Raw genomic sequence first — 14,408 nt, forward strand, 5'->3', positions numbered from 1 at the left:
CTAATGGAGGAACTCCAAATTAGATTCATGCACCACCTGAAAATTGCACAACTTGAAGATTTGAGTTTTTTATAGAACCCAATCTCGAAGGCACTGTCTTGCCCAGAGTGCCCAGTCGAGGCTTCACTTTTTGTCTCAAATTTAGTCTTAACAGTCTTTTCTTGTAAAGATGTAAACCAATATGAATCTAAAATGTTAGATCTAAAACTAACATTTTCTAACATTTTGTTTTCACCACTTGAAGCCTCTCGTTTTATCGTTTGGGAAAACTAAGATTGAAAAGGAAATTATATAGAATGAAAATTTCTTCTCGTCCGTAAACAGAAAAAGCAAAAGAACCTCAGTTTTCTTCTTCCTTTGCATCGCGTTTTTGCATTGATGTTACTTTCACTTGAAGTTATCGAATGCAAACAAACGCGAGAGATGGAGCAACTTTGATAGTCCTATAGTGACAGTTATTAATACTTATTAAATTCAAACTAAATTTTCTCGCGCAAAAAATTGTGCGTTTCCTTCTAACGGTTATGAGACACTCTTATTAAGCTCCGATAGCAATGATTCATATTTTTCAACCATTTTTACAACAGTGACCTTTGTGAATTTGTTTTTGGAAATCAATTTGTTTGTCGGTAAACTTTTTATTCAACTGCTCTTATAAATTGCTTTAAGAAAATTATATCCTTTCAGAGCCCTACTTCAGTTATTTGCTGGATCGCAATAAATAACAAATTCCAGTTCAATTTAAAGACAATTTTCCCATTCTATCATTTGTTCAACTGAGCGCGAACCACATTATGTTGAGTTACTGATATAAAGTCTCAATCGAATAAATTCTTCTTCGGGGTGTTTGTGTAACTGGAAGGTAATTGATAAACCTATTTTACCCGATCAAAAAGAGAATCATTGTTTTGCAAAACAGCTGATAATATTACTCAAATAATCTTTTAAGAACTTATGATACCTGATAAGATCCTACCAAGACAAAAAGGAGCTGAAAAAACAAAATAACGAGAAAAAGCCGTTAACAAAATTCTCTAAATAAAGATCGGTTCAATAGATCTATAATCCAGGTGAAAGAACCTCAATATAACATGCTGATGCACGCAAGATACGTTCTTACAAAAAACTCCAAAGCGTAAGCAGTGATTTCATGATTATGAAAATTGGCATGGCTTAATATTGTGGCAAAACACTTTTTACAGACCTTGTTTTGATTTTTATAGAGATTCACGGAAAACTTGTCAATGAGACTTGTAAAAAAATCACTGAGAGCTCCAATCAACTTTCCTCGGAACATTTACTCACTATCTAATGGGGTTTTTCTTTAACATTTCGCTTTTTTTTCCGGTAGCTTAATACTGCCTGATACAGCCAAAATAAAATGTCAACCGATATTTAAAACAAACAGATAAGAGATGTAGAAAGAATATTTCTCCTTGCTAAATTCTGCTAAAATTTAGGCCACACTGAAACTTTTTATTTCTTCAATAATTGAACGCTTCATTTGAAAAAAATGGATCCCTAATCGACATTGGAAACCAAAAAGGAGAAAAAAAATTTTATTAGAGAAACATAAGAAAAAATAGTCATCTCATTTAAAGGCTGGTTTTTCTGACACAATAAGTGAACTAAATACTTAAAGTCATAATAAGTTTTTTATTATGGCGACAATATTCATAATGTTAATAAATAGTCATTATAATTTTTTAACGTAATGGAATTTATATTTTTTTATTTTCGAATTTAACTCAACCATTAGCAAAAATTCCTTCTTCTGATAATTAAAGGTTTATTTTAAGTAACTTAACTTAAATTGGCCAAATCAGGATCCTTATAAAAATGAAAAACAAAATACATTTCGAAAAATAAAGCTGTAGATTTCTTTCAACTAAAAATTTTGTTTGTTTGTTTGTTTTTTTTCTCCTGATTTTTCCTCAAAGGTTTTTCAACTTATCGATTTTAGTTTCATTCAGTTTTTTGACTTGATAAACTCTCAAGCATCAGATTTAAGATAAACAAACAAACTCACTTAGAAAATCGGAAAAAGTTAACTTCAAAACTTCTCATTCAATTTTCCGATTTAATATTGTAATGCAGATCTGAGTATTTGATTCAATTGGAATCTTAATCATTTGGCCTATAACAATTTATTTGATTGAAAAAGACTCGATAAAAAAACGTCTCAACAAACTTGTTAGATTCAAATTTTATGATTGAAAAGTTTGCTTTCTAAGAGAATCACAAGAAGCTCCTCATTCAATTTGAATACAAACATTAAAAAAATACTGACTTTAAACAACTAACTGTTTCTAGATACATGAAAAAAGAAAGGAAAGGGTTGTCTAGAAGCAGTCGGAGATACTCCAATTTTATCTTTAAGTTTTCTATCTAATTTCTTAACACCCTATTATTTCGCTGAAGCAATTTTGATTATACGTTTTTGCATAAAATTGTTTCGCAAAATGAGAGACAAAACACATGTTTACAGGCTTTGCATCTGCAATAAAAGACGTTTGGGGAGACTTTGGCCGAACTCATTCCTTTTTGAAAAATATTGGACTCAAAATTGCTCCAGAACTAATCGCTTCTTCATGTTTGATCCCAATGAACGGATCTTTTTTTTCTCTCAGAACCAAAAAAAAATCTCTGAAAAAATTCAGAAATTTGTTGGAACATTCTGTGCAACGCACAGATTGGAGTGAAATGCCACGATATTCTTTAGTTAAATCCGTATCAACGTGTCATCTGCTATGCATTTTAAAAATGCTTTTCATGTTAACGCTCGTAGTTTCTTTACTTTTTTCTTTTGGAATTTTTAATTATTGATTGTTTTATAAATCTTGAAATTGTAGAGCGTGATGTCAGATTGAGAAAAAATTTTGTAATGGTGAACAGAAAATAACATAAAATACATAAAGCAGAATTGTAGTTATTTGCCGTTTCTTTTACTGACTGAAATGATCTCACAAACCAAAATTTTTGCGAATTGAAACTGGTGTGTTTGGCCAATTATTGAGAAAATGTTGATATATAAAGAACATTGTAATATCAGTATAATTGTAAATGAATACTATTTTGTCATTTTTCTATATTAGCAGGAAGCACTTTAAATAAAAACAAAGAAAAAATTTCACGACTCGTGGTAGATTTAAGCACAATGAAAATTTTCATTAATGTTCTTTACAGTTTTCCACCCATATGCAACTCGATATTTACTTTTTTTATTTTAGTTGTTTTCAATAAAGGAACTCCTAACAGGTTACGGAAAAAACTGTTGTGTACCTCCAAACAACAAATTACTGTTTCAATGCTTCAGAAACATTTGTGAAGCAATTTTTGATTTGTGTACAGGTGTAAAAAAGATTTTGGAGTTAATGGACATAACTCTTCAGATTTCAGAGTTTCGCTTTCTTTTTCGGAACGCAACTGATTATATTTTTCAAGAACGGTCTCTCGCTATAATTAATTAGCTGCAAAGCTCTAATAATTTGTTGGCATGTCATTACAATTTAAGCAGCAGCCTAAGCTCTTTCTTCCTTAAATTCTTAAATTTCTTCCTCTCTTCTTAAATTTTAAGAGATTTTTACACATTTAGACTTACTGTCAGACAGATGTAGCGTATTTATGTCTGACTGCCTGTTGTTTGACTGGCATTGCATCAGTCAGTTAAACACCAGGCAGTCAAACAGAAGTAGGCTATAATACATATTTGTTCGGCTGAAGAGATCTAGTTAGTAGCTCTAACGTTTTTCATTTCATAAACAGCGAGTTTAATCTTCTATCTACTTTTCAGTCAATTGGATTACAAAAACTGAATCTTTTGATTATTTTAATAGAACAGCTCCTTGACAAATAAAAAAATCCTGAAAATTGGATCATATAAGGGCTCATGCCCGATGACTGCGTTATATGCAATAGCAGACTCCTAATGATTTTTTGCGTTTTTTCTCAGGCTGCAAAAGTAATGCCAAAGAAGTTAAGAAGAGAAGTTGCATATCCACAGAAAAGAAACCAAGAAGCCAATAAATCATAAAAATGCAATAACAACCATTTTTTTACTTAAGAAAAGACTACCTCACAACACAAGAAAAGACCATGCTGAACTTTTTATGAAAAGACACTATCTGGGCCTTTGAAAAGACTTTAACTCAGCCTTAACTATGTGCTGGTGCTTGTAGTGTTGGTCAAAATTGGACGCAACCAATAGAATTATAAAGTCTCATAAGTCGCGGTCTAAACACGGGTAGGATTCATTACGACGCAAAAGTATGCCCCAAAATTTCCGTCTTAGTAAAATTGGGTCGAAAATTAGATACATACAATGAACGAAATTAGGAGACATCCTTTGTATCTTACTTTTCGAAAAGGGGTTCCGCCAATTTTGCGAATTAAAAGAACATTCGGAACAAAAAGTAGGATACATGTCTTGTAGCACGTTTCCACTCAATTTAGGTATCTCTTATCCGCGCGCGTTTTGAGCATGCAATAAGCACTTTAATAAAGATTGAATTCAAGCTTGCAAAGCTTTAAGGGGCTTTAAATTCATGCAACCAGAAAAACTGATTTTTTTCCGAAAAATCTCTCGCACATCAAAGGCTTTGTATATCAATGTGGGATTGGCCGATTTCAATGAGTAGTATTAAACAGTACTAATAAGTAGTATTAAGTAGTAATAGAGAACTATAAGTAGTAATAAAGTAGTAATAAAGTACTACTAGTAGTAATAAGTTAGGCTTAATTAAATAAGTAGTACATAAATTAGACTTAATTGAGGATTATATGCGAAATCGAGCTACATTGCGTGAGAAACATCGATACATAAATGGAGCAGATGCGTGATATAGGTCGTGCAAAAAAGAGGTTATAAAGTTTGTACTTGCATTTTGCGGCTAGGAGTAGGACACATTTGCGAACACGCGTTGCTAATTTCCTTTTCATTTTGCCGGTTTCTGCTAAAGTAGCTATTTTCCGCAAAATTGTTCCAATTTCAATGTATTAACATAGTAAAATTGAACACGAGATACACGCATCGGACATATCTGTTCGTGATGATTTGGGTATACCTCTGCGTTGTAATGTTTGATTTTCTTGTACGCTTAGAACGATGCAGTGATTTTAGAATAGCAATAGCAGTTTCATTGGTCGTCTTACTTGTTGTCATTTTCGTTTTTGCCTCAAATGAACATAATTTTGTATAAGTTGGATTGTATCAACAAACTGATGGGTGTTTTGCAGTGATAATAGTGTGTCCGTATCAGTACTGGTTCAATGATTTTGCAATCTTTGGATCAGTACTGTATCAGAGCTCTGATCATGATACTTTTCAGACTTCGCACGCCTTAAATCAAGTAATAAATCTTGGCAAGTCTCGCGTCACTCTTGTCTAAGACTTGACAAGTCTTGATCAAGTCTTAGTAAAGGTTTGACAAAAGACTTGCCAAGTTTTCGTCCACACTTGACTTAGATTTGACGAGTCTTGAGAAAGTCTTGGCATGTCTTCACACGTAATCGGCACCGATTTGTCAATTCAATATGTGTATTTCACTGGAGAAACACTGATCAAAAAATTAAAATTGTTTATAGAAGGTCTTGCTTTACTTCGGGATGTCAATTTTCCTTATTGTATATAGTATTATTGCTTTTTGACGGAATGATTCCTTAACTGACAAAATTTATGCTCGCTTTCGAATGTCTGTGAAACAATTAGAGAGGTACATTCCCTAGTTTAGAAAATTGAACTCAAAAGACGTCTGAAATGTCCGTATTTTGGTTCTTCACATAAAAAATTGTCAGTATGTACGTCATGTTCGGTTTCAATTGTAAGAAATTGTCGGTATGTTCAACCTGGGTTGTAAGAAAGCATCATTCTGTTGGGTTGTGTCCAGACTTTTGTGCGCTCGCCAGACTTTCCTGCATTCTTGTCCAGGCTTTCTTCCGCTCAGTTCAGACTTTTGTGCGTTCATCAGACTTTCGTGCCTTCACCAGACTTCTTGCGTGATTGTTCAGATATTCGTGCGTTCAAATAGTTCATGTTCAGATATTAGTAATTTTCTAAATATTTTTATCCTCTATGCAAACATAGCAGAATAACTTCATGATGAAACCTTTTAATGGTGTCTATGATGAAGAAATAATTTGATCAAATTGTTCCGCTAAAGCAATATCTCGTATAGAAATTGAACGTATTGCACAAAAAACAAACTGATCGCAAAATCTTTATTTTTGTGCTTGACTTTGAAAAACTGTCTTTGTTTGCAACACCATGGTCGTAGCAATATGAAAAAAATTAGAAAAAAATCTTAGAAAAGGGTTTTTTCCTTCTGTGCCCCTCCCCAGCTTAGTGAGTGCATATTAAGGGAGCCAGTCTCTTCTCTCTCTGCTCTTTGATTTGTTCAGACGTTTGACCTAAACACTTAGTTTCCACGTGCGGCTTTGACACTCCAAAAACTTATCGATAAAAAGACCCTCAACCAAAATTCCTCTTCGAGGAGTCGTAAAAAGTTATCAAATTATTTTTCTGAGATCAATTGTCAATTTACATCAATAGTAACTTATCAGAAACACCGAAGTAAAATTGGCCAGCTGCATCTAAGTTTCAAAGTGAAAAGAAAGCTGTCAGGAAATCACAGTTTATTGATACCAATCTTCTTTCTAATTGGAGTCTGAATCGGAGTTGACCAAATGTTATAACCTCAATTTTTCAGACATTTTTATTTCTGTGCTGAGATTTTGATGGATTTGATCAACATTACGGTGGGATAACTGGTTACCCAATGTGTTAAAATACCCAATGTGTTAAAATAGTTACCGAATGTGTAAAAATTGTTTTTTAAAGTGATTTCAAGTTTGGGCTAGTTTTGCATCAACTGTTAGAATTAGGGGGTGCTAAGCTAACTTGCTTTTGATATGTTTAGTATATAGCTGGCCGTCTTGGCGATACAGTGAAAATGACATCACATCTGTTCAAACTGAACACTGCTACGAAAGTTCTCATTTTGCTGGCATTGTCTTCTTTGGCTGCAGTACTGAAATACGGAGTGGCTACTTACAAGCTCAGAAGGTAATAACCCAAGTGTTAGTTTTGAATTTTTGTAGCTCGGGTTGACTAACATCAGAAACACAAGAGATATAACATATCAGAGACACGTATATGGTTTGTATAGCACCTTCAGTGCAAGACTATTTACCAAATTTTGTCACAGTCGTTTAAATTTTTCATAGTATCATGTTGTGAAATCATTCTGATTGTGTTTTGTTTGTCATAAACAAAAACAGCAGCCGATTCTGTGATTTTCTGAAGTGATCCATTTTTTCCTTTAATAAACTCTAATATGTTAAAACACTCACGTGCACAACTTAAATTGCCGAAAGTCTGCAGTGCCAGAAGTTAAAATGCCAGAAGTTCCAACTTAGCGAGAAGTTGACTTCCGTTTACTTTCGACATTTTAAAACAAGCGCGTTTCGTGTTTCAAGCATGGTTACTTGACTCTGCAGAAATTCACTTCCAAATTCTTACTTATTATCTCGAACCGCCTCGCCGTTCTCAGTAAATACCAGAAGTTCTCAGTGACTTCAAGCAGAGTCACGTATCCATTAATTATGCGCTCTTGGCAATCTATTTGCTAAGGAAACAAATCATTATTTAATTTAGTACGAGCGCCTGGAGTTTGCCAATGAAAAGTAAACATTCGGACAAGAGACCACAAAGAAAATCAAAAGTGATCTCAAACGAATTTTTTAAAATAGTAAATTAAATGTTTATAATTAAACATGGGATTCATCGTTTGCGATCATACAAAAGTTACCATCACAATAGAACCTTTAATTTAGTTCAAGTTCTCCCTTATTTGAGACCAGCGGGTTTCACTTATAAAAACTTGAGCTACGCTTACACTAATCCGACATTTGACTGTGAAAAAATCTTGCACTATTCCGTCAGTGTATTCGTATTAACGCGTTTGTGGACAAGACTGAATAAGTTCCTCAACAAATTTCAATCCACGCCAATTTAGCGAACATAAGTGTTTTCCACAGAACTAATGTATTAAGATTGCATGTGAAATTCACTTGCTCAAATTGGTCAATTATGTATGATTTAGTGGTCTCTACTGACCACTAATAATAACTCTTAGTGGATGTTTTTTTTGATGAAATCTGATGAAACATTAATCAGTGACCATTGAATTAATTTCTACAAATCTTCAGTTTCACGGCAAACTTAATAGAAGGCAATATCAGCTTTATAAATGCGCGCAATTCGTTATTTAGAGGCTTTTTTCCCCAATATAAATCTGATTTTTCTCTGCAAAAGAATCGAGGGACTCATTCTGTTTTTTTATAATCCCAGTGATTTTATGATCCCCAAACACAAATTATATGTTGTTATATAGCACGTTACTGTGTAAGAAAATAGCACGTGCGCCTGGGGGTCATAAAAGATTTGTGCTCACTAAGCTGGGGGGGGGGGGAACAGAATAGATCCGAATCGTGAATAATTACAAAATATATGGTGCACGACATAGAAGACCAGGGACGTCACAAAGATACGTCAAGTTCTCCCAATATTAGGTTTCTTCTGTGCAAATGTTCGTATTTTGTGTTTTAGCAAACGTGTAGCTAAATTGATACGTCATTGTTTAGTTCAGACGAAATGATCTGGCACAGATCTTGCACAAATAAAACCCTTTTTTGAGGATTATTTATATAATATCATGCCAAGTTTTGTACAATCAGAAAACAAGGTTCTGTGTCCTAGATTTATTTGAGATGTATGAACAAATATTAGATGAAAAGAATCCGTTAGTTTCGTTAGCATAAAAAAAAACTAAACAAAATATTGGCGGTACTCGAACTTGAAAGCGCTGAAAACTGTCATGGCAGCTGTAGTATAGGGATTTTCAAAGTTTTGATATCTGCGTGCAAAATTGATTTTTGACATGAAATTATAGATCTTATAATTTACTGTTCGGAATTACTTTTTGCACAGGTATTTCCCTGTTAGATCTAACTTTGAAAAAAGACCAGATGCCTGACCTTTCTTTTCGGTGTGATGTTACTCCGTTTGGATCTATTCTGTTTTGGTCCCCCAACTTAGTTGGCTGACATTTTTTACGCCCTACAGGCGCAAGTGCTACTTTTTTTTTTACAAAGTAACGTGCTAATTAACAACATATAATTTGTAATGGGGGGCGTAAAAACACTGGGAGGACAGAAAATATCCCTCCATTTAGGCTCACTAATTTGCGTTTCAATTGTGAATTAGTTTGCTGGGTTACTTTGCATTTTAGCACACTTTTGAAACAAAGCCGGTGTGAACAACATTCAGTTTTGAGTTAGCTAACTTTTTCGGCCACAAATTTTTTTGAGCTCACCAAATTGACAGCAAGCAATTGTGGTCTGCAAATAAAATATTTAGCGTTTTGTTTCAATTTCATTACCGCCAACAGATGCATGAAACCCCAAACCTCAGATTTTTGAATAATTGTCCAACCCTAACTTGCATTATTTTATCAAAATAAACTCTGTTCAGTGTCTGCTGCGCGCTATTTTTAGCAAGGGCCTCGAATGGGGTTCATACTGTTGCTCCCACCTGCCTGAATTCAGAAACGGTTTGATAAAATTATCTCCAGATTAAAAAAATATTTCAGGAAAATTCTAAACCCAGTTCTTCAAACATTTTGTTCTGACCAAGCAGCACCCGATGTGAAAAGCCCAGTTACTCTGTATGGATACACGAGAAATGAGTGTGAAGAGTTTTTACAAACCCATACTCCCCAGCGGGAACCGATAATGAATTCAATTGACAAAGACACTTTCCTTAGCTATCTGAAGAAAGTTAAACAAAACAATCCAGATATGGTATACGTTGAATGGGGCAGCGGGGGCAGTACGTACTTAGCTGTCCAATACGCTAAATTTGTCATTTCAATTGAAAATCACGATGAATGGTGCGTCAAAATGACAACCGACAAATATATCCAGTGCAATATTATTCTCGGGAAACTGCTATTTGTCTGTGCATATGGAGGTGAAACTCGATTCATTGGTTTTCCAGCGCACAAAGAGACATACAATTCTACGATTTACATCACAGCATTGGAAAACTTCAACTACAATCCTGATTTTGTTCTTATTGACGGAAGATTCCGAGTGGCAACTGCTCTAGGAATTGTTTCTTTCCTCATTTTTTTTAAATCTTTTTTTAACTCTCGCAGTAATTGAAATAGAAATTAACGCAGACTAGAATAAAGTTTGCCTAGTGTTCAAAATAACATTGTCTAAAAACCCAAGAGGACAACACAACGGTTCATCATAAATGCCTGAAAGGCGGGAAACCGACTTAAACAATCCATATTTTGATCATAAGAACAATAATTATTGTTAAAGCTTAGGCTGTAAAATGATTTTTAAAAGCATTTAGTGCGATTTTAATCTTTCAGTGCACTGCACAATTGCGAGAAAAAATTAAGATTACAAAGAGAAAAACTTCAGTTTCCTTCCCTGTATTAGTTATTTTTACTCCTACCGTTTTTAGAACATTATCGGTGCTGCAAACAGTGCAATTATTAGTTTCTGATGAGTTCTGAAATGAGATCTTGCTGGGAAATTGAGAAAAAATTGGATTGTGCTTGTACTCTACATTGTGCTGAGAGAAATCTCTGCATTCAGATTTCAAATTTTCTGCTTAAGAAATCAAAAACTGAGCAACTTTTAAGTTCCGTGGCAGACATGGTGAGTTTTCTTGAAAAATTATATACACAACATTGTCATCACATTTTGAAAAACTACTAAGTTTCTGAGATTATTAAGTTTTTCCTTTTTCTTCATTTTTTAAATCAAAAGACAAAAACTCCGTTGCGTGGAACATCAATTGAAAATTTGAACTTAAAGTCTCCCCTCTTTAAAACTCCAGAAAGTAGATTGAATTTTATGGTAGCCTAATTTTGCAAACTCATTAGAGAATTCAACGCCAGCCTATTGTTTGTAGTCCTGCTAAAAGTCTGACAAATTGGATTCAGCCTCCGTGTTAAGTGCACTCAATTCGAAGTCGTTATTGCACAAGAAATTTGCGAATTTATATTCTAATAAATATAAATTAAGGCAAAAAATTAAAAGAAAGTGTCGTTCAAATTTTTGCCTGTTAAACAACTTGCTATGCACCATTATATATGATGGGTTTGTAGTCTTTGCTATTTCAAGCACACCAAGATTTAATGAAACTCAAGTTTCAAATAAATCCTTTCACTTGATTTTTGCTAATATATACGCCATCACTTTTGTTCTGTCTCAAAATTAATGTCACAATATCATGTCACAAATTCTGAAATCCGACTATGTTCACATGAGGTATTTTACATCTCATTTTAGTCTATGATATTTTGCGAAAATTTTGAATTCAATAAACACTTAACAGCATTGTTTCAAAAAGACGCAAAGTTGTATTTTATTAGTAAACGAATTTCTTGAAAACTTCACAGTCTCGTTTCAAAATCAAAGAACAGCAAATACAATTAAATATTTTTTGGGATACTGATTTTAATAACGTTTCATCCAGTAAAGTAGAAAAAAAACAGGCAATAACTCAAATCAATTTAAATTTTGCCTTGCCTATCACTGTACTTATGCGAAAAAAATCGATATTTGACTGATCATGGACGATGTTTAAATTATTACAAACGTGTGTATTTCTTACGCAAAATTCTCGCTTGACAGTTTTTCACCTAGATACTGTTTTCGCTTTCACTTCTCGAATGACGCTTTCACTCCTTAGTTTTTGACTTTTTGAGTGAGTTGTTTCGCGAGCAATCAGAAATTAAGTAAATTGTTAAATTGAAACAGACAACTGACCTCTACAGCCAGCGCAGCAAAAACATCCTGTTGAAAGGTTTTAGAAGTTAATTTTTTGAAATCTTCCCTATTCAGAAATTTTCACATCATAAAATTTTATCTAGCCTATACCTACTTATCAAATAATTGCCTCACCAGTCGTTCGAGAGCAATTAATACAACGTTGGCAGTTTTAACTCTACTATCGAAAGGGTTCAAATTGATCGAAAATAAATAGAGAAAAAAAAACGAATGAACAGAAAACAAAATTTCGCAAACAGGCGATAAAAAAGTCAAGAAAATATGAAAAAACCTTATCGATAATTAGAAGAGAATGATTTTGATAAAAACTTGTTCAAAAAGTTGGTCAAAAAATTGTTATGATGTTCAACTGAATTTTTGCTGTTGAATCCTGAAATTAATGAAAATTGATTTCTTAATGCACTTTTGCAGAGAATAATATATCTATGAACACAATAAAACGGAATCGGATGTTAATCTTGCAAGATCTTGCAAGAATCTTGCAAGATTATGCATAATCTTGCAAGATTCTCGCCCAATGCATTATAGCTCGCCCAATGCATTATTTTGTACAAGTACATAGTTTGTCTTGGTAATACAACAGTTCTTCTGAATCATCTTTCAACAACTTAAATGTCTAGCTTTCAATGCAATGAAAGTTAACATAAGTAAAATAATACTGCAGAATTTTACTATTTAAAAAAGAACTGCCGCTAATGATTAATTTGCTTAATTTTCACAATGACTAAAGCGCAAAACGTTTCACAATATTAGCACCTGAAAAAAGAAAATTAAAACGGAATTTTTGTTTTATTAGTGAAAGTCATGTTAAACTTATAATTATTAAATTGAAAATCATTATTACTATTATTAAAATTATTTTATTTTTTTTATTGCCTAAGGATTTTTTGAATGATGTGTGATGTTTTATGTATTTAATCATAATGAATGTAGGTAGTAAGAAAAGTAAAAACTGCTTTGCTCAAAAAATGTTTTTACTTTTTGTTGGTCTGTAATTCCAACTCATAATAGCACTACCTGATCCCACGGAGAGAAACAATTTTTATTCAGCATCAATGAAAAAATCCAAGGAAGATAGCACTTTGTTGATTCACGATTACTATGATAGAAGATATTACTGGGATTTAGAAAAATATTTCACGAAAGAAGAGAGTTACACTAGGAATGGCAGTGCAGTAATGGGTGTGTTCAAGAAAAAAACAAATATTGACAAGAAAACGTTAGAAAAAGATCTTGAAAAATTCTCCAAGAAACCTAATTAATCTCGTGACGGCAAACGAGAACATCCGGGAAACCAAAACCAAATTTTATCAGACTGACAAGTTGAGAAAACACGGTTTGAAGTTTCGTATATGATTTCATACTGTCCACAATTGACTTCTTAATTCTATCTTACTATGGAACCGAAAAATTTGCTATGAACCACGTCTTTTTTCCAGGAAGGCTTGCATGATTGTTTTATGATTTCCCGGAACCATTCATACTTTCTCCTTTCAATTTGTTTTTTCAGTTGTTGTTAATAGATTATACTGTGGTGAAAAGAGCTTGAAGTTCATTATTGATTGCGAAGTGTAAGTCTACAGATATGACTAAGAGACTGATATTCTGTTAAGTCTGTTAAATCTGACAAATATTCGTTTTTTAAAACATTTGATAAAAAATGGTTCAATTAGGAGTACAAATCAAATTTTTTGCATTGGTGCTCCTAAAGAGCGAAAAAATAAACAGCTCATGTCATATGTTTAATGACCTCCCACTACCTTGAAGGAAAGTTGTTTGATGAGTGACCCACGTATTGATCAGTATTCCATGCGAACTTTGACTATTTAACAATACGCATGTCTAAAAGTAATTGTGGTTAAAATTATCTGCACTCCTGAAAGTAGTGGATAAAACAAGGAAATCAACCACCAGCAAAATTTGGCCTGTTCTCCAAACGCTAATCGCGCATGTCGAATAGTGCCAAATTTTACTACTTGCTGATTTCCTTGTTTAATCCACTACTATACATTCTCTCTATATTCACTTCTTTTATATTTTAAATCTATCATTTCTTGTCTCACTTAGTGCAATCCACTAGTGTCGAGGTAAGCTGGTAATTAACCGTTATCAGACGGATAGTTCGGGTTCTATCCCCACCGACTCCGGTGGACGTATCCCAGATACTAGTGTAACTAGAGAGACCCTGGGAAAAGCATAAACAAACTTGCGAAAAAACTTGAACATAAAAAGAAAACTTGAATAAAAATTTAAAAAAAAATTAAAAAATAAAAATTTTCATTTCCTCCTAATCACTATTTAATCAATCTAAAAGTAAAACTTCGTGTCTCACTTGGTGTAGTGGTTAAATCATCGAGTCTAGTTAAGTTGCTTTAGCAAACGGAAGGTTTGGGGTTCCTTCCTCACTGACTCCAGTGAACGTCCCCCGACTTTGATGAAATACTATGAATCAAAGTGAGATAAAAAACCAAATTCACAGTTCTTAAAAAGGATGATCCCTGCTATGAGACTGTATATGGGACACACTGTGATGGGTATGC

The 14,408-nt window shown here is 33.5% G+C and overlaps 1 protein-coding gene across 1 annotated transcript; it reads left to right on the plus strand.

The window, feature by feature from the left end:
* Positions 1 to 533: 533 nt before the first annotated feature.
* Positions 534 to 10,170, plus strand: LOC142358047 (uncharacterized; the record flags this gene model as incomplete). The annotated part of the gene is made up of 3 exons (XM_075409521.1): positions 534 to 862; positions 6,915 to 7,060; positions 9,648 to 10,170. Coding segments are annotated over exons 2-3 (636 nt in total), but the record flags the coding sequence as incomplete, so codon positions are not given.
* Between the last annotated feature and the right edge of the window lie 4,238 nt (positions 10,171 to 14,408).

Source organism: Convolutriloba macropyga, unplaced genomic scaffold (assembly GCF_964194025.1).
Source record: "Convolutriloba macropyga unplaced genomic scaffold, txConMacr16.3 SCAFFOLD_1279, whole genome shotgun sequence".
NCBI lineage: Eukaryota > Metazoa > Xenacoelomorpha > Acoela > Convolutidae > Convolutriloba > Convolutriloba macropyga.